The sequence below is a fragment of the Columba livia genome, chromosome 3, assembly GCF_036013475.1.
Source record: "Columba livia isolate bColLiv1 breed racing homer chromosome 3, bColLiv1.pat.W.v2, whole genome shotgun sequence".
Lineage (NCBI taxonomy): Eukaryota > Metazoa > Chordata > Aves > Columbiformes > Columbidae > Columba > Columba livia.
The window spans coordinates 111691866-111712230 of NC_088604.1; the positions used below are offsets into that span (position 1 = coordinate 111691866).

General features: G+C 38.0%; 1 protein-coding gene and 1 long non-coding RNA gene across 45 annotated transcripts in view; one reads left to right on the plus strand and one right to left on the minus strand.

The window, feature by feature from the left end:
* Positions 1–8022, plus strand: part of LOC135579164 (uncharacterized) — a 38723-nt gene extending 30701 nt beyond the window's left edge. Inside the window, exons 2-3 of the long non-coding RNA XR_010471750.1 lie at positions 6283–6397; positions 7585–8022. This is a non-coding gene — a long non-coding RNA (uncharacterized LOC135579164). The remainder of the gene's footprint in view (positions 1–6282; positions 6398–7584) is intronic.
* Positions 1–20365, minus strand: part of WDPCP (WD repeat containing planar cell polarity effector) — a 156617-nt gene that overhangs the window by 102132 nt on the left and 34120 nt on the right. For 23 of the 44 annotated variants that reach the window (XR_010471748.1, XM_065059224.1, XM_065059218.1 and 20 more), the window contains 2 exons: positions 3678–3762; positions 1928–1972 (listed from right to left, as the gene is read on the minus strand). Coding sequence is in view for 38 of the 44 variants with exons in the window: in XM_065059224.1 (XP_064915296.1) it covers positions 1928–1972; positions 3678–3738 (106 nt within the window). In the remaining 6 variants the exon portion in view is untranslated. Of the gene's footprint in view, positions 1–1927; positions 1973–3677; positions 3763–5892; positions 6193–18910; positions 18951–20365 lie in introns of those variants that run through there. The other 21 variants (XR_002415032.2, XR_002415031.2, XR_010471747.1 and 18 more) reach the window with 4 other exon arrangements.

Sequence of the window (20365 nt, forward strand, 5' to 3'; positions counted from 1 at the left end):
ACTTATGGCCCTTTCTCATCTCCTCACCTTTAGAGAGCAGGTGTAGATTTACCACATGGCTGTGTGCACCTTCATACCCACCCCTAGTGGGGCTTCAACCTGCTCCAAACACACCTTATGGCATTGCAAATAACTTATCCTTCTGGAACACATTTAGCCTTCAAATGCATGCACAATTTCATGTGAATTTTCATCATGATAAGATAAAATGTTAAGGCAATTCTTACAGCAAACATATTACTTTGTGAAGTAATCTAAAAATCAATTAGATTTTTCAGAGTTGTCGTCTAATAATGTTTGAACATAAATGAATGCTCTGAGCAATAATAACTACACAGGAGTTGTAAAACCTGACTAAAAAAAAGTTGTGCTAATATAAAAATCTTTAACTGTCACTGTACTGGTGTGCGATAGCATAAACTGAAATTGCTTTTAACCAGATAATGCAGGAACAGTGTAAATGTTTCAAACCAAAAAGCCTTCTGTGAAGGCAGCTGATTATTAACCTGGAATTTGATTTTGGCTGAAAGTATTTTAGCTACAATTTCCAGGTTTGAGGCAGTTGGTATTTCAATTCAAGAGCTGACTGGGAAAATGTTTATTGCTCATATGCTGAATAAATTTCATAAGGAAAATAATTGTGATTATTTTTGTGATTCCTCTCGACAATGGATTTGGGAAGTAATACACGCTACCCTGCTTGGTGATGCAGAAAAGAACAGATTTCAAATATACCAGCAAGGAATAATTACAACTTCTGAACTGTTTTGTGCTGTGTAGCTCTGTAACCATCTCTCTTAGACGGCACATGCAGAAAGTTACACTGGAAGCAGTCTGAGGTTAGTTTAACGCTTTTCGAGGGGCATCACCAATCCAATTTAATAATTTGGTCTTACTGTAACAAGAAACTCAGAAAATACCCTTATATTCTGCTAGCTTTTGCTTCTCTTCTAAGTAACCATGCTTCACCTGTGATGCTAAAGGATAGAAAGGATCTAAAGATGAATGATAATCCTTACAACTGCTGTCAGCGAATATTAATATTAGAGAGAGGTTTCATACAGTTTGATAAAATACAGAAATTTACAAAAAATTAAGACACCCCTGATGTTTTCACCTCACAAGGCAGATAATCTTAAATTTGCAGTGAAAGAAAGGCTTATGCAGCCCCACAGGTGGGCTGGCATTACTGAGCCTCCAGTCTCATCAGATAGTGAAGCGAGCTGCAACCGAACCCAGAGGAGAAGCGAAGTCAGCCTGTCAGCAGAGCCACAGAGACAGCGCATTAACCACCAAACGCAGCCCGCGGGATGCTCACACGAGCCTCCACTCCAGCCTGCCCGCCAAGACGAAAAGAGGGAGTAACTCTAGCTGAACAGACCTTTTGGCTCACTGTGAAACTTCTAGGATTAACAGGATTAATCAGATAAAGAAAATTGATCGTTCGCTCTGAAATGGCCATTTCAGAGGCCAGGTAGGGATGCAAGAGGGCAGGGCTCGTGGTCCTCGTGCATTCAAGGTGCCCTCTGCTGGGATTCCAGCAAACGCCCACCCCAGCCCTGCTCCATCCCTCGCCATGATGCTAGCATGGTCTTTTGGTATTCTGCAGCAGGTGAAAGGGCTGAATAGAATAGAAAATATGATATAAAATACTAGACTTTAGAATATAAAATCCCACTTAAGTTTTTTTAGGTTGTTTTTATGTAAATATTTTTCCATTTTTTTTTCTTTTGTGGAATAAGAAGTTTTTAAACACTCTGATATAAAGATAAAATCTCTTTCTGTGTTTCCTTACTCTACAGAAATACAGAGGCACACATTAACACAAAATTCAAAGTTGTGTTTTTCAATGCAAACAGCCTGTGTCACAGTATATTGAACATCTGTAAATTTTATTTAATTTTAGTTATGATTATTTATATTTTACCTGATTCTTTCTTGTCATAGTACTGGTGGATCCCAATATCTTCATCTATATAATTGAATATGAATATATTAATTGTGAATGTGACACTGGAAACAAAACACAATCTAGCAAGCAAAGTTCAGCATCTTAGTTTTTGCTGGCTGGATCAAAGTGTCAGGTGTCAAAATACAAGCGACAGTGGAAAAGCTGCACCACAGAGTCTTAATACCAGTAGGACTTTCAAGAACCAGAAAGCAAGGGCTGAAGGGGAACGTGGCAGATCCTTATATTTATTTGGAGCTCTCATTTCCTTCACATACCCTTTGATTCTCTTACAGCCACCAACATGCGAAAGTATTTTTACCACCTTCCTAATTATCAGCTTACCAAGGAACCGTAAGGATCACAGTGAAAAGTGTACCTTACAATAACTTAAAACATTTTCTGGTGACTGACACAGCTGACCTAAAGACAACAGCATTTTTTTTAAGATTCATGAACTCATAAACCTGCCCTTTCAAAGGATCCAATATTCTTCATCATTCTTCTATAGGTATTATTGTCCACCTGGTTCCCATGTACCTGTTTCAGGTACAGTGGGACTGCAAGCCACAGCAACCAGCTCCTGATGTAGCTGACTGGTAAATATTTAGGTGGGCCACAGCAAGCTCCACCAAGTAGATCTAAGTACAGCTTTAAGTTGCATTGTTTTAAAATAATTAGTTTGACACTGCATCTGTCTCCATCTAAATTCAGACAGGGATATACCATGGGGAAAAATTCCTCACTGGGAGAAATGTAGGAAGGTATTGCAATGCAGGCAGCTTTTAAAACAAGACAGCAGCCATCCCCTTCTGCCTCAGAATTTTATAATGAAGATTGTAGGCAATGAATAAACAGACAGAGATGAAGCAAGAAGGTCAAAGGCAGAAAATTGGCACAGTAGGCCAGAGTACAACTTTAATGACAATAAATCACAACTGCGCCTTTACTTAAACCATCAGACTTTTGTATGAAATACAGCTTTTTACTTTTTTACATTACTGCTGTAACAGAACAGCTCTCACAGATGTGATGCCAAGACACATTGAGTCAATACTTGAATAATAACATTCAACTGAATATTCATTCATATTCAATCAAATATCCAATACTACTCTCAATATTTCAACAAAAGCATTATAAAGTACAATTGGCATGAAGTGTCATTAATAATATTTTTACATGGTCCACTTATAAAACAGTGGGTTTTTTTTTAGTATTATATTTTAGCAATAACAAGGACAGATGAATGAAGGTAATTTCTACATGGCTAATAATTAGTCTTGTGTCTCCTGGAACAATCAATCAATAAGTATAAAATTTCAAGTAATCATGCAAAATACCCAGAACATGCAGTAATTTTTTTTATTTTCATGCTAAGTACAAATCTGCAAATCACTTGACTATTGATCTTTATTCACCCAAACTAGTCATTAAACTGAAGCTCACAGTCAAGTAGGACATAGCTTCCTAAAAAGGAAAATGCATCCAATTAAATATAATCTTAACATTTTTACTTGAAAGGATGCTCCAGTTCTATGATGTGATAAGGAAAGAAGCTGACCAACTTCAAACATCATATTGCTGCCTAATTTTCTTTCTCTTAAGTATAAAACCCACTTCATTTGGGTATTCAGAATTTTATAGCAGTTTAATATTAATCAGCAAGCTTTTTTGCTGGTTTGTTTCTGTCTTTTTTTTTTTTTTTTAGTAATACGTAACAGCTCACCTCTAATATGCAAGTTAGTCTTCAAAGACCACAGGAACATCTCAGTCAGGCAGAAACACATCTGGTGGCAGTCAGAGCTTTTGCACTATCGAAAGAAGGAAAGAAACTGCATGAGCAAATTAATTACCCTCTATCACCAGTGAAACCGCAAGTATTTTGGAAACTAAGTGCTAAAAGAACCTAGCACCAACAGTATTTTGTTATATATAAGTTGTAGTTTTTGACCATGATAAAACAAATGATACATGGAAAAGAATAGGATAAGAAATGTATATCTATCTACATATCCAGCATATATAGAGACAAATCAACATTTGTCTAAATTTACATCTGCTCTCACCAAGGTGAATAATTTTGTGCTTGATGCTATTATATACACATCATAATCTATTTTTACTGTATGGCTATTACCTTGACACATGCAAAAGTGAAGCCGCTACTTAAAGATCTGGCTTGGAGAGCAAAATTTGACTTCCAGTACAAATTTTTTGAATGCTGTGCATTGGGAAGTGTCAATATAGCTAAGGAGAAGTTTTGAACACATGATATTTACATAGATGAGTTATAATGCTAAATACAGAAAATAGCTTTCTAAATAAAAAAGAGCACTTACATTAAATCAATCAATACTGACAACAGATGTGAGGCATATAAAACATATTAGTTGAAATATTATATACATTGACTACAGTTATAAAATGTTTACTGTGTTTGTTTGAACAACCCATCTGAATATTCCCACTAGTGGATGTACTGTGTTTCAAAGGAGCATTGTGAATCTTCTAAGACAGAGTAACCAACAGACTTCCCTCAGTAATTTCTTGCAGCGCCGTAGTTGTAAGAGGGCCAGCAGACAAATAACTTTCTTTTTCTAAACCCAAGAATATGCTGAAAGTTGGACTCCGAAAAGGAGTTTACACAAATACAGTACACACTTAAGAACCACTGTTGGTGTGGTACCGTATTTGAACTTTTTCTGGTTTTTGAAGTGGACTCTTAATTTACTTTCTAGGAGTGCCATCTAGGTAACGAACCAATTACAAGATGATTGCAGAATTCCTATCACATAGAGTATTGAACGTTTACATCGAGAGTTCTATGATGAAAGATATGTGCAAGAATCTCATTTAGCATCAAGGAAGCTATCATAGTCCCAGCACAGCTATGAGACCTCGAGGTATTATCTCTCAAGCTAATATGTATGTTTTGATGCACTGCCTAATCCATTGAAACAGTACCAAATAGAAATGGCATTTTCTTTCCACTGATCCCCTAATGTACAGAAAGCCTTGCTGACTTACTAAATCCCATAGTTCTATAAAAATAAAAAACAATAAATGAAATCTCACAACACACATCTAGTAAATGGAATATTCTTTCATCTTGGGCGAGAATGAGGTTTGGAAAAAAATGCAAGGAGATTAGTAGCGTGGTGGTCTGTTGAACATGGGAACCATTTTTGGTATAAATATGGATGAAGGCAGCCCCTCGTTTTCCATGTAGACTACAGTAAAAGGAGATGGTATATTATAATTTTCTTATTAGCTTTTTCTTTTTTCCCTTTCTTACTTCAGCAAGTGAAACAAAACTTGCATTCCCCAAGGCCCTGAGATCCTAGATTAGAATCTCTCACTAACAGGAAATCATTGAATTGAGTGAACTTCTCAAAATCCTATCATGGTTTGACTAAAAAACCCCACAGACCTTTGACTGGCAGATGATCTCTTGAGCTGGAGAGAAGGCACATCTGCCCAGAAGACAAGGTAAGACTAGGATACTTTGGCATTACAAACAATCTAACTTAAATTCCCAGAAGTATTCCAAAGCTCTTCCATGTAGGCTCCATGGGTCCTTTCAGTTGTGTCCTCCTTCTGAGTCTAAAGCTATCCCATAACATTTTAATGCTGCTGTGTGTTTTCCAAACTGACAGATCAGAGAAGACTTTCAAGTCCTTATTTTTTCATGGATTAGAGACAGAGTGAACTCTCCAAAAGAACAGAAGGAAGTTTTCAAATGAGCACTAAATATTCAGTCTTCTAAACAAATTAAAAATTTTTGCACTCAAAATGAGAAATAAAAAGTTTGTAACAAAAATGTTAAAAACCCAAAGACGTCTAAATAACTGCATTTCAGTTCTGCAATGAATAACCTAGCTGATGTCTCTTCCAATCCCGAACATTCTGTGATTCTGTCTGAAGTAAAATTCTCCACATACCTAAAAAGGTAAAGGAGATTTTGTCAGTTATTCAGACCTTGAGTTTCGCTTTCTGCTTCTCCCTTTCTTTGGACTCTGAGCACCCACAAACCAGCAGGTTATTTGAATGCTCATCACTCTTGTGCCAGTGAAAATGGCCATCTGCCAAAACAGCACTGATCCAGTCTCACAACATCCTAATCTGAAATGCCTTCAGCTTAGTTTTAACCTACAGGGAAAGGAAAAAAAAAATAGAGAAAATTTGCTTCTGTAACAAAATATGGCATTGTAAAATCTGAATATTTTGTTCAGAGAAATTATTATTTCTTGTAGTTCCTTTTGAAGAAATACATGCCAACTTTCAGCGTTATGCAACCGTATCTTGCCATTTACCACATCATTATATTCTAGCACAACAGGGATGAGGATGATGACGACAAAGGGATCTTTCTGTCTTCAAAAAGTGCTTCTCAGAATTTACGATGTTTCTTTAACTACACGAGGTGGGCTCTTCTAATGTAAAGAGGTAGGTATGAAAAAATACAAAACATCCTTTCATTGAGCTTTAAGGACTCTACTCCCTCCCCTCTTTAAAAATGAGTAAAATTTGTGGAAGATGGGATAAAATAACTCTATTGTAAAGGTACAACTGGAATTCAATTTAATAGCTGTTTCTTTTTCTGGCTCATGCAACACCAACTGTCTGCTTTCACAATATCTCCACAAACAATAGGCAGGGTGTGCTAGTTTGGCTGAATTGAGGTAATTTTCCATGCAGTTAGTCAATTTTCTTCTTAGTAGCTAGCACAGTCTTTTGTTTCAGATTTAGTTTGAGAATAATAAGATAGCATACTAGGATAAAGTTAATGTTTTCTTCCAGTAGCATTCCCGCGTTTGGGATTTGGTATTAAAAGAGTGTAAGAACTCACTGATATCTTGGCTGTTGCCAAGGGGATGAAGGACTTTTCAACTGTCCAGCTGCATGTGCAAGGGAGGGACCATAATGAGACAGCACTTTAGATTGTCATCCGGGTTGATCAACGAAGTATTCCATACCATGAACATCACACTCCATATATAAGCGGGAAGTTTCTGGAGACTTTCACGATCGCTGTCCATGAAGAGTCTTGTTCCTGTGGCTTCCCTATGCCTGCTGATATCTCCATGTTTGTGCTGGACTCACTGTGTCCAGCCTCTGGCACTCATTGCTGGGAGTGTGCATTCCAACTGCTAAGTATTGCTCTGTATCACTCTTACTACTGTTCTATTAAATCTGTTTCAATTTCAACCCCTGAAACTTTCCTCCTTTTCCTTTCCTTCACCCTGGGGAAGCAAAGGCAAGACAGAGAGGTTGTTTACTGTTTTAGCAGCTGCCCAGGGCTAAAGAGTAACACAGGGGTATTTTGGTGGTTGCAAAAGCCTATTGCCAAATGGAGATGTCCTGAAATGGTTGGCCTGCTCCAGTAGCTGTGTTAGGAGTGCTTTATTTAAAAAAAAAAAAAAAAAAAATCCTCAGTTTAGTAAATATTTGTTAAACCACTGATACAGAAAATAACCATCTGGCATTTTGTAACATCAACAAATGCTGAAATTGGTGTATAAAGTCCGCTCCAACTCCTTCAATGCAGCTGCTGTTGTGCCAAATAATTAGTAACTATACACTGCATGAGTGATTTAGGACACTGATATTGTATTTCTCCTCTTCCCATACAGCTCACCTCCATACCTGGGAGAGTGGAGTGTCTGTGAAAGGCAATGCCCAGCTCTGAAGGCAAGTGCAAGGCAAGAATATGGACCTCTGAAAACACTTTAGGAATGATCTAGAGCTAGATAATAAGAAATGCTGACTACAACAGACCATCTGAACTTTGTAGTTTACGTGCCAGAGGCATGGCTCGGTGTACCAACACTACCCCAAGTCCCTCTCTAAAAGTAAATCCTGTAACTGCCAGGCTACAGGACAGCGTGTCATGACTACCTGCCTATTTCATTGAAGGTGGGCCAACAGTCTCCCAGAAATCCAGTGTTCCTAGAGAAAGAGCGATAAACAAGGAAAATCCCCTCCAAAGTATCACTGTAGTTTGGGACACATTCCTAGAAGCAGAAACAAGGTAAAATGCAAAGCTAGTCAGAAAGCAGGTCCCTCTATGTCACAGCAAAATTAAAAAGCTATTGCAATAACATGCGTACACGTGACCACTCAAGGTGCTACAGATGTGGGTTTGGGCAGATGTTATAGGACAAAATGCCCCAAATCAATGAAAATACTATAGAATCCTTTGGTTTTCTCCTACTCCAGATCGCTTTCATGTTCTATGGGCCTGATTTTTTTCAGAAACATGGCAAATATAATAGCCTCAATGGAATCTAATTTGGAACAACATGTATTTTTTTCATTTTACTTTGGATTAATTACATAATAGCTCTACTAGCTATAGATTCCAGAACAAGCTACCCTTGATCTTAGTTCTGCCTCCCTTCCTCCACCCCACCAATGTTAATATCCTATATCTGGCACTGCTGCAGCTCATTCCTAATGTCTAATTTGTAACTCAGACACCAAAAGTTCAAAGAAACGAGGTAAGTCATCAAGTCATCCTACAACTTGTTCTATGTTTCCATGATATAATACTTGGAGCAGAAATCGTTGTCTGTTTTTTCTTCCTCTTCATGACCAATTTCTCCTTCACCAAGGAGAGAAATTCCCTGCAGCAGAGTTATGATTCACAAACATACTATTTGGCTCTGTAAGATAAAGTTTAGATCGAACTATGTCCATTAGATCAGCAGCTACTTGCCATATGCTTTAAGTTGATACAAAAATTTCTCTGTGTAAAGCATGTAAAATGAAATTTCAGACATACTATCTTTTATATTTTTAGCGACATCATCTTAAAATTTACTGTAATTATTCATTTAAAAGTGGATCAGTAAATTTTTTTCTCAGTCATGTTCCCATAGAAAGCAATCTCCTAATCTTACATGAGAAGCTTCCACCTTTTACAGTTGCACAAAGTCATACCCTGTTGGATATATAATAAACACATACAGAAAGAAAATCAGTAGAATAATAATAATATGTAAAACTTCCTTTTGTATTCTGGCATTAAGCAGAAAAAAAATACAGATTCTTCCTTCCCATCTTCAATTTATTCCACCAAAAATCAGCAGCACAGCAATTAAGGGAAGCTGCTAAATTTATATATGTATATTAATACTTTGAATTTGGTTTCTTAAGAAACTTACGCTTATGTCTGTGTGTCGGTCTAATATTTTAAAATTTTTAGTCCATTGATCAAGCTAAGTCTAATCTTCTTTGTTTTCTCAGAAGAAAAATTCTCAAAAATACATACTTCCTGCAAATGCTGTGCAAATCTGCAGGTGGGCACAAGGACGGATTGTCTTAGTACCAGGACTGAGCAACAAGTGGGGATAGCTCAGGCCCTAATAACTTTTCTTGGTGAATTCTGTAGACCTAGCCCCATCAGAGCACATCGTTTCTTGCCAAGGCGAAAGATCTAACAAAGGGGGTATAGCCTAAGGAAGACAGTGGTGACATGGTGGCCATGAGTGCTGCGACCCTGGGGAGGAACCGGACAGGAGAAAGGATGGCGGGTTATAGAGAAAAGAGTGGGGAGCCTGTGACTGTAGTGGATGGGGGGGAAAGAGGGCAGACGTGGGGACTGTGAAGAGCATATATTGTATGTATTGGCTACACCACTACCGCGTAAGAGACAAGCACAAAGTACCTGTCAGCTGGGCAGGAGGAGATCATGTGAAATTCTTTAGTTCTGTTGCCTGGTGAACAAATTGCCATATAGACATTGCCAAACATACTTTTTTCTCACTAGCAGATACAAGAGACTAAGCAGGCTACTTCTCATCTGTGACAGTGTCCCAAATGTTTAGAGCGAATCATTCAAATACCTATGTGTTAATAGTTTCTTGCTCCTGTGTAGAAATCTAGCAACTATACGAGTCTGATCAGGTTTTAAGACCTTGGCTCAGTGGGCCCATTGACAGGTTCAGCTCTGAGTTTTTAGCCACACCACTTTTAAATTGCATAAATATTTGGATTTAAGACACTGTAGAAATAGCACAGAATGGTATAGGTTTAATTTAGTTAGAAGTTAAATGGGTGCAAATATGGCATTCGGTAAATAGAAGTTCTGCAGCGCACAAGAAATGGCAGTCAGGGTTGGAGGCCCATTTACAGTAAGGCTGTGGTTAACCACAGCAGTGAATGCTTTCTGTCCCTCAAGATTAGATAAAAAGTGCCATGGCTATACAAAGCAAAAGACTGATCTGATAAAATTTGGATCAAGTGGGTTACTAATCCTTCTGCAATGGCAACTGCAAGCTGGCTTCGGTAGTCCCTGTTCTTTCTGCTCTGTTGGCACCCATGACCTCTTGCAGCTGGGCCACTTGTATCTCACCAGCCCCCCCCCGCTTTGCTCCCTAATACCTCTGCTCCCAGATAGTCACCCTGGTATGTCACCTTCTCCATTATAAGCAGGCTTGGGCTCATTGTTTTTTCTTTCTTCCGTTTTTCTTAGATGCTTGTTGAACTCAGACCCCTCCTTGCCTGCAGTTATGTCTTCTGAGCCCAGGTCTGCCTCTCCTCACAACTGCTGCTCCTGGGACCGAAACTCCTTGCCTGAGATCTTTGCCATCTTTAGTAGCACAGTGGGGTTTGTTCTTTTACTTATTTACTTCTCCTTTAAATATCCTTTTTCCACTGAGAAAAGAAGTGTAGATTTTGTAGGATAAATGAAAATCAGGTCCCCTGTCCATAAGACCAACCTTTGATTTTAAGAAGTAGAATTATAGGCATGCTCTTATAAATCTACTCAGTTAATAATAATTCATATTATAATATTGGTTTAAGAATATTTTCAGCTAACACAAATAACAAGTTGTTCAATTATCATAAATCTTAAGTTCTAGCCAAATATTTACTGTCGCTACTTTCTTTCTCTTCAGAATTCAATGACTCAGAATAGTTTTACCCAACACGTGAATGAAGCAAATTCTTCTCCTTATTCTAACTGCCTCAGTCTAAATAGGAAAATGATTTTGCAGATGGGTGAACAACACACAAGAGCACTCTGTATTGAAATACACAGTAAAGCTTCTATTGTAAAAAAGACCTAAATATGGCTTGCAGAATAATCATTGAAAGGAAATACATTATCTGATAACTCAAGAACTCTGGCATGAAAATTATACATTGTAAACTTTTTCCCATATGCTGTGAAGTTGTATCATACTCCATTTAATTAAGTTTTGTGAGGTTTGTTTTATTTTGAGTCTGAAAATAATCCTGTTTTTTGCAATGCCAGTTCTATTTACTGAGTTTTCATAGTTTAAGATATTTACGTATTTAACTGTAAAATATACATATAGCTCCTTAAAAGCATTGAGACTATTTGACACATACCAAGAACACTGAAATTCTGTAAATGCTGTAAAACAAAACAAGGATTTTATCTCCGATTGAGATCAATTAAGATTCTTGTGCAATTATCTTGCCTTTAATACATTTATACTCAACTATTTTAACTGCATCTGAAATTCTAAGGCCCTTGCAACTGGTTCTGTGATTATGGTCATCTTCACCACCATGGCAAAGCTTATAGTAGGATAATGTCATTAAACAGTAACCATAAAAAAACTGCTGCCAGACTTCATTTATATTAATATTAGGCACCAGTGTTTGAGATACTATTATTTTAAAACAGATTAGTTGTATGTGTTGTGGTCAATGGGACAGAGTCCAGTTGGAGGCCTGTATGTAGTGGAGTGCCTCAAGGGTCAGTACTGGGGCCAGTACTATTCAATATATTCATCGATGACTTGGATGAGGGAATAGAGTGCACTGTCCCCAAGTTTGCTGATGACACCAAGCTGGGAGGAGTGGCTGACACGCCAGAAGGCTGTGCTGCCATCCAGAGACCTGGATGGGCTGGAGAGTTGGGTGGGGAAAAATTTAATGAAATATAACAAGGGAAAGTGTAGAGTATTGCATCTGGGCAGGAACAACCCCAGGTTCCAGTATAAGTTGGGGAATGACCTATTAGAGAGCAGCATAGGGGAAAGGGACTTGGGGGTCCTGGTGGGCAGCAGGATGACCATGAGCCAGCACTGGGCCCTTGTGGCCAGGAAGGCCAATGGCATCCTGGGGTGTATTAGAAGCGGGGTGGTCAGTAGGTCCAGAGAGGTTCTCCTCCCCCTCTACTCTGCCTTGGTGAGACCGCACCTGGAATATTGTGTCTAGTTCTGGGCCCCTCGATACAAGGACAGGGAACTGCTGCTGAGAGTCCAGTGCAGAGCCACAAAGATGATGAAGGGAATGGAGCATCTCCCTTATGAGGAAAGGCTGAGGGAGCTGGGGCTCTTGAGCTTGGAGGAGACTGAGGGGTGACCTCATTAATGTTTATAAATATGTAAAGAGTGAGTGTCAGGAGGATGGAGGCAGGCTCTTCTCGGTGACAACCAATGAAAGGACAAAGGGCAATGGGTACAAACTGGAACACAGGACGTTCCACTTAAATATGAGAAGAATCTTCTTGACAGTGAGGACAGCACTGGAACAGGCTGCCCAGGGGGGCTGGGGAGTCTCCTACTCTGGAGACATTCAAAACCCGCCTGGACACATTCCTGTGTAACCTCATCTGAGTGTTCCTGCTCTGGCAGGGGAATTGGACTAGATGATCTCATGAGGTCCCTTCCAATCCCTGACATTCTGTGATTTGGGCAAAAAGCCATGTGGGCCATTGTTCAGGATGTGAATTGCTGGCTGAGAGACAGCTGTCTTGTTCATCTTCTGAGCTCAAAACTAAAACTCTGTTTACTGGACAGAGGGTGCTGAAGTTCAAGGACACATGCAGAAATACTACAGGAAATCTATATGGGGGTAACTTGTTGCCACCTAATTGCTCATTAATGTGTCAAATCCTAGGCACCATTTTTGCTGAGTTCTCACCCAAGTAGATGATGACAGGATGGGAAACTAAATTCTTGCCTGCTGCCCAAACCACACTACCACTTCAGAAACGCACTTCCAATACGTATCATCGGTACACTCTTTTAAAAGACAGCTATTGATTAACTGTACAGATAATAAGCTTAACAACAATGAAGCAGAATGAATTTGAGGGAGGTAATGCCATTTGTCAAGAAGATATTTAGTCTATGTATCAGCCACACCTCTGACAGCATTAATGAAGACAGCAATCATTCTCCAGTTATACTGCAGGCAAGTATTACAATCCCTAACAACTCTCTGGCAGAGTGGGTGTGAAAAGTTAAGAAGGTCACAGAAGATAGATATAATTGACCCAGGTTTTTACTTCACAGTGTGAAAAGTTCATATACACATTTTGATAAAGACCCCGAAGGCCTTTATATAAACCAGATAGTAGATAAGTGATCCCAACTACAGATATCCACTGCTGACACATGACATAAGGCAATTATAGAAGTACTAAATGTCAAACTGGTTTACGCTATTCTTTTAGATAGCGATTGTTGTTGTAAATAAACCAGTTTTTCAATACTCAAGGTCAGTAGGTCATAAAATTTCATAATCGTGGCTTCTTACCATCAGCCAAAAGAGAAGATAACAAAATCTCTCTTTTTTGAGCTAAGCAGAAATGAGCATTAAAAAGTGAAAGGACCCCCAAATTATTCAAGCACAGGAAAAGTCCTTGCTCCATTGCCCCACCATTGTTGCAACTCCTGTTTGCAAGGAAGAAGATTTATATCAGCGGTTCTTTAAACTGAGAACACCAGTTCACATTGGGAATTAACTATGTAAATGTGTGGGTTTACAGCAGCGCTATTGACAGCAACAGACCTGCATGGTTTCTTTCCACTTATGCTTGTATGTATAGGCAGTTTAGTTCATCAACTGGCCTTGCAGCATGGGCTGCCATTAAATAAGCAGTGATCCAAAAAATAGTTAAGCCAAAGCAATTAAGTTAACCATGGTTCAATCTGAATTTTAACTGCACTTGCACCTAAACAAATAAGATTCCATATTTTTTTCTTCTATATCTAAGCAGATCTGTGAGGATGTCAGTCATGTCTTTTTTGAGTGCAGCACTGAAAATGTAGCATGAACATCTATTTAGCTTTCTTCTTGTATATGTGATGTACCAACAAATTTCTCACTGAACCGTACAGCTCTTGCCTTTAATATTTTATACAACGCATATTAGCTGAATACTTGTTTAAAGAATTTTCAAAAGCCCATTGGCAAACACATTGATTTAATTTGCAAACCTTATATATTTGCAAGCTGTCTTAAAAAAAATCTGACTATATTACATTAACTGAATAAATCTACTAGAACAAAGAGATTTATTATTTTTAGTTACATCATCTTTAAATGTATTTTTGTATTGTTTTCCAGAATGTTCTGCCATTTCAATACTTTTCAGTAGCTTCTTTATGTTGACCTATTTTCTTCTGTTTTGTTTTGATGCTAGCAATAAATTAAGCAACCAATAAATTAAGCTTCACTAATATTTGAAAATCACCTTTGAATAGCCATTTGCAAGGCTCATTGAGCTTCTTGTTTGCTAGTATTTGTTTTTAAATGTTTTCCTGCTATATTTGAATTCCAGTTAATCCAGCGAGACTTGTATCTTGCTTTCTTCAATATAATATTAAAAAAAAAAACCTACAATGCCTGTGTGTCAGACTTTCTTTTATGAAAGATTTGATTGCAAACACAAACAAAAAGCTTTGCTTCTTTTGTACTCCTTTATGATCTTCAAACAGGTTTCTATGAAAAGGACTACTATTTTTTCAATTTTAAGCCATACTCACCTTTGCAGTTAGGAAAGACAAAAAAATGAAAATTTAATGTTACAACAATTAATTCCCGGTTTTAATTCTACAGTATGGTTTATGTTATGTTCTAATTACACAGATATGCATTAGGGAAATAACTTTGAAGAAAAAATGCATTTGCTAAAACATTTTCATAATCACACTTGAAACCATTGAGCTGTGGGGTCAATATATAAAATAAAATGTACACAGATTTTAACATTGAACTACAAACTACTCTACTACTCTTAGGAGAGCCATGAGAGTAAAATGTTTGGTCAAGTCAAGTCCACAGCATGAGAAAAACAGCAAGTTGGGGTGGGGGAAGAGAGAAAGAGAAGAAAGATGAAGTCAAAACTGAGTAATTTTTACAAATTTACAAAAAAAGATGATTTAAGCAACTCAGTCACCAAAACCAAAATAAACTTTCCCTGGCAAACAGAACTAACTTGAGATGCTCAGTTTTCTCACAACATGGGCTTCTCTTTCAAGCATTAATGTGTCTGGCAGTGATACTGATCTAAAAGAGGCCGAATGTGACGCGTGTTTTGTGAATTTGGTGAGGAGGAACCCGAGGTAATCCTGCCTTTTGTCCAGGTAGCCAGACTGCTGGCTGTAAGATGGACAGCCAGCTGATGCTGTTTGGCTACCACAGAGATTAAGTGCCATCCAAGAATATAGGCATAAAAGAAAAAATTGATGGGCTGAATCTCTTTCATTGAACACAAACAACACGTTGAACATGAACCAACAGCATGCCCCAGCAGCCAAGACACATTTCTGTGCAATCTACTCTAGATGTACTGGTGGGTTGGACTGGAGGATCTCCAGAGGTCCCTTTCAACCCTAACCATTCTGTGATTCTGGCCAATGGTCCTGGGGTACATCAAGCACAGCATTGCCAGCCTGGCAAGGGAGGTGATTGTCCCGCTCTACTCTGTGCTGGTGCAGCCTCACCTGGAGCCCTGTGTGCAGTTCTGGGTGCCATGGGACAAAAGGGATGTGAAGCTGCTGGAGAGTGTCCAGAGCAGGGCCATGAAGTTGGTGAAGGGTTTGGAGAGGAAGCCATATGAAGAATAGCTAAAGTCACTTGGTTTGTTCAGCCTGGAGGAAACTGAGGGGAGACCACATTGCGGCTACAGCTTCCTCACAAGGGAAGGAGGAGGGGCAGGTGCTGAGCTCTTCTCTTTAGTGACCAATGACAGAACCCGAGGGAATGGCAGAAAGATGTGCCAAGAGAGATTTAGGTTGGACATTAGGGAAAGGTTCTTCAGCCAGAGGGTTGTGGAGCACTGGAACAGGCTCCCAAGGGAGGCATCAAAGCTCCAAGCCTGACAGTGTTCAAGAAGCAACTGGACAAGGACCTCAGACACATAGTGTGAATTTTGGGGTTGCCCTACACAGGGACAGAAGTTGGACTTGATGATCCTTAGGGGTTCCTTCCAACTCAGGACATTCTATGATTCTTTCCATTCACTATGTAGGGGACCTAAACTGGCTACAGTGCTAATACAAGCATTTCAAGGGCCAAAGCTCAGTCCAACTTCATTCTACCCATTATGTGAGCAGAGTAAGGCAAGCTGTCAATAAGACCTGCAATTGCCTTTGACCAGTATTTAAAACAGTTTTGGTCTCAAACTTGTCCTACAACAGAAAGACAATAGATTTAGTAACTGCCAGCACCATCCCTATAAATTTGAGTATCCAAAGCGAAGATAAATTGAGTTTCAGGATCTGCAAGAGATCACATGGATAATGGATATCATCCAACACTTCCTAAGGAAGATTTTCTTCTTGCTAACAATACCATCACCACTGGATGAAAACTGTTAGGTGTCACTTTATGGTCAGCTTCATCTGCCTCAAAAAGCTGAAAACCACAGTATCTTTTTTTGATATGTTAGATATTGGCACTGATAAGTTAGATATTGGCACTGATACGAGTTTCATTCACCAACCCCAGTTTCATGTCTCAAAAGAACATACACTACTGTTCTAATTCCTGTTCTGCATAGACTGGTAGTTCTCCTTAATTTCCATAAAATAATGCACTGATGGAATTCGTACATTTGATGTTTTACACTCTTCATCAAACGTAAAATGGACTTCTAGTCTACTCTTAATAGTTTAGAAACAACTAGTTGCCTTGCAGCGTCTTCCCAACATATTACAGAAAGAAACGTGAATTGGTTCTCCATAGAAATGACCATCTATTATTTGAGATAGTACTGGTGATGCACTGTCTGTCTTTGGGCTTAGTTTTTTACTTTTCCTGCTGTTTCTTGAGTTTGTTTTCCTAATGGACAGATTTGAAGGAGATACGACTGACAAAAATCAACATATATGCATTCCTACTGCCTTTAGTCATGAGTTAGCACATCCATCTATCCTTTCTTTTCATGACTACGCTTATTGGCTCTAGTCCCATCATTAACTGAGGGACTTAAGGTACTTGCTGAAAAAAAGTAATAAAAAGCAGCTCTTGCTAACACATGAAATGTTCACTACAGGAAACAACCCACCAAAAACTGTTAAAATTATAAAGTATAATACTAGAAGCAGTAATTAGCTTACTAAAGTATAAGATTAGGCAGACTCCCTGTTTTGATTTAATTAGTCATTGTTACCTGTCTCGTTCTAATTTTAAAACACCAGTTGTAAACTCAACCAGTGATTTACAACAGCTACTTAAGTATGTTACCAGCAGAAAAATCCATCTAGCTAATTTTTAAAAAGTTTTTAATTTAACATTATCAGTCAGCTCAGAGGAAAAACTACTTTTGGGTCAAATGGTCCATGGTCTTAGTAAGCAGTATGTGTACACTAGTATTTTGTTTCAAATCAGAGCACTATTACGAATTGCACAAGAATAATATCGCATACACTTAAGAGATTAGGGCTAAAGTTTGCTGGGCACTGTATACACTGTCATATTATAGACAGTTGAAAATCTATGGACAACTACATTCTAAACAACACACGACATAACCTTCAATGCCTAGTATCTTCAAAGAACTCACATTCTCTGTATTCATTCAGAAGCCCCAAATTTTATATAGCAAAAACAAGATGTTCACAATATCTAATGCTCCTGGTTTTTATATGCTTAAGAAGGATGTATTACACACATTTGTCTAGACTCTACTCCCAAATCAGAAAAACACTGACTTGAGTCTGAACTAGATAGTCCAAGTATTAAAGAAAAATCATACAACTTATAACAGGTAAAAGAAACATAAATGAGTATTGTATGATGTCTTGGAAGAATTAGAATCAAATTAGTTATACAATAATGTATGTTAGCTTGACAAAGCACACCCACTGACGTTGAAATTAATATTACTTAAATATATATGCAAATACTAAATTCCCAAGTTGTTAGGGAGTATGACATCAGGGAGATTCACTGATTCTAATTCCACGTGTTCTTGCAACATAAAGACTGCCTTTTGAGAATAAGGGATTTTACAATCTCAGAAAAAATATCTAAGAGATGTATATGTAAAAGTGGAGACAGCACTACCAGCAACTCTTGATACAGAGACGGTACTGCAAGCATATCAACCTACCAAGGTGCAATAAAAACACGGACACTTGCGCCGGAAGGGACATTCTGCTGCCCTTTTTGTCTATGGCTCAGGAGGCTATACAGCTTATTAAGAAGCTCTGGAAGAAGATTTTTTATCCCCTTTCTGAGGTCAGTGCCAGTTCCTCCAGTTGTCAATTGACATTTAATAGAGAAGATATTTGGAAGTTTCAGCTGCTTTCAAAAGCAGCTGGATACCAGAAATTCTTAAGCCAACTATCTGAAAATTCATGCAAAGATGTAACGACTTCTGCAGGAGGAGTATTTTCAGAATCATCATCTCTACGGTCTGGCTTTGACAAATATTTGCAAGTAGTAGATTTCTTTGCTAAGCACTCATGATCTAGACATTACTGGGCATCTAACTGAGATGTAGTGGTTTGTATCAGGTGCCACTTTTGAAATTTAATTACTTTTATTCAATTAGTCTTAGCAACTGATCCTATATCATCAGAATTTTCTCTTCAAAATCTTCCTATTTCCCTCTTCCATCACTTGCCTCACACCAATGTTCTGAGTCAACAGTGCAGACTTTAAAATGGTATTTCTGGGATAAAAGACTAAAAAGCCAGTTCCATACTCTGCTGTCTGCAGATTCTTACAGCAAAGACATACCATTTTTAAGTTCGTTACTGAATGAGGAATCATGATGATTCTAGAGAAAAAAACAAGAACAACAAATTTATTCTACCAATAATTTTATTTTAAAGTCTTTGTCAGCAATGGCAAAAATTTACAAACTGCATCTATTTTATGATTCTTGCTGCAAATACACGCAGTGGAGTTATAATGAACAATTCTATCTCTAAAAGAGGCAGTAATACTATGAGCAGATGCTATAAAGTACAAATACTCACCTCTGTCATTAATTAGGTAAGAGACTAGCCCATTTTTCACTTGCATGGGGGTTCATGTATATTTTTCTTCTTTTCACATTAACAATTACAAAATGTAATAATTTTGCTGCTTTGAATCATCCGACCCTCTCTGAATCACCTTTAGTTATCTGCATTTTAATCCTCTGAATTCCAAGAATAGTTCTCCACAAACTAACGCAAATTAAAGAAGAAATTGGGTAATTCTAGGAAACATAAAATGATTCTTCATTAAATCTACAAATACTTAAAATAAATAGGGTTTTAAGAAAAGAGAGCTCCTTGGTGCAGAAGCACCCTCTAATGGCTGGCTACTGACTGCTCCAAATAACAACTGGAAAAGCAATTTAATAGCTCCCCTAAAAAGGAAGGGAAACAGCTAAGATACAAGAGAAACAGAAATGTGAATATACATATGCAAACACACACATATTCACATTTCACACACATTCTCTGTTGCATATCCTTAACATAAAAAGAGCAACAAATCTGACAAACTTTTAAAATCAAAACCTGTGTTTCCTTTTAAAACAATATCCTTTACTTAGTAGATGAAATGGCTTTTTATGTCTGCCCAGGTTTCAACCATTCTTCAAAATTTTAAGATAAACAGAAACTGACTTTCCTATCTCAACTTTCACAAAAGAAATCTAGTCCAAAAAGGCTTAAGAAAAATGCTATACTAAATCCAAATCATACAATAATTTAGGCTGGAAGAAAACTGGAAGTCATTGGGTCCAACCCCAGGCTCAGAGTTAGTCAGCTCTGAAGTTAGATCCCACTAGTGAGGTAAAAAAAAGAGTTCTGCTTTCTTTTGGTGCTAAAGCTATACTAGAGACACTGGAAATGTAAACCATTTCTGTTGCCTAAAAATATGCCTCAATATCTTTTTTTTCCTTCTATCCTATGGCTTTGCAGATTTTTCCTGAAAATACCACAAATTTGCACATATAACTGCATTATTTTACTTCGACGCTAGAATCTGTATTTAACATACAATAATTTATTACTAGCTGTTAAGTATAATATCTCATTGTTCATACAAAGCCAGTGGCAGATAGAGCAGTTAATAACATTAAAGTAATGAGGCTAACCGACCAAGTTGCTTCTCAACATCACTTTTCAAATCTCTTTGGGCTAAATTTTCAACCAGTGTGTGGGGAATTAGCCAGAGAAATCCCATTAACGTTAATGA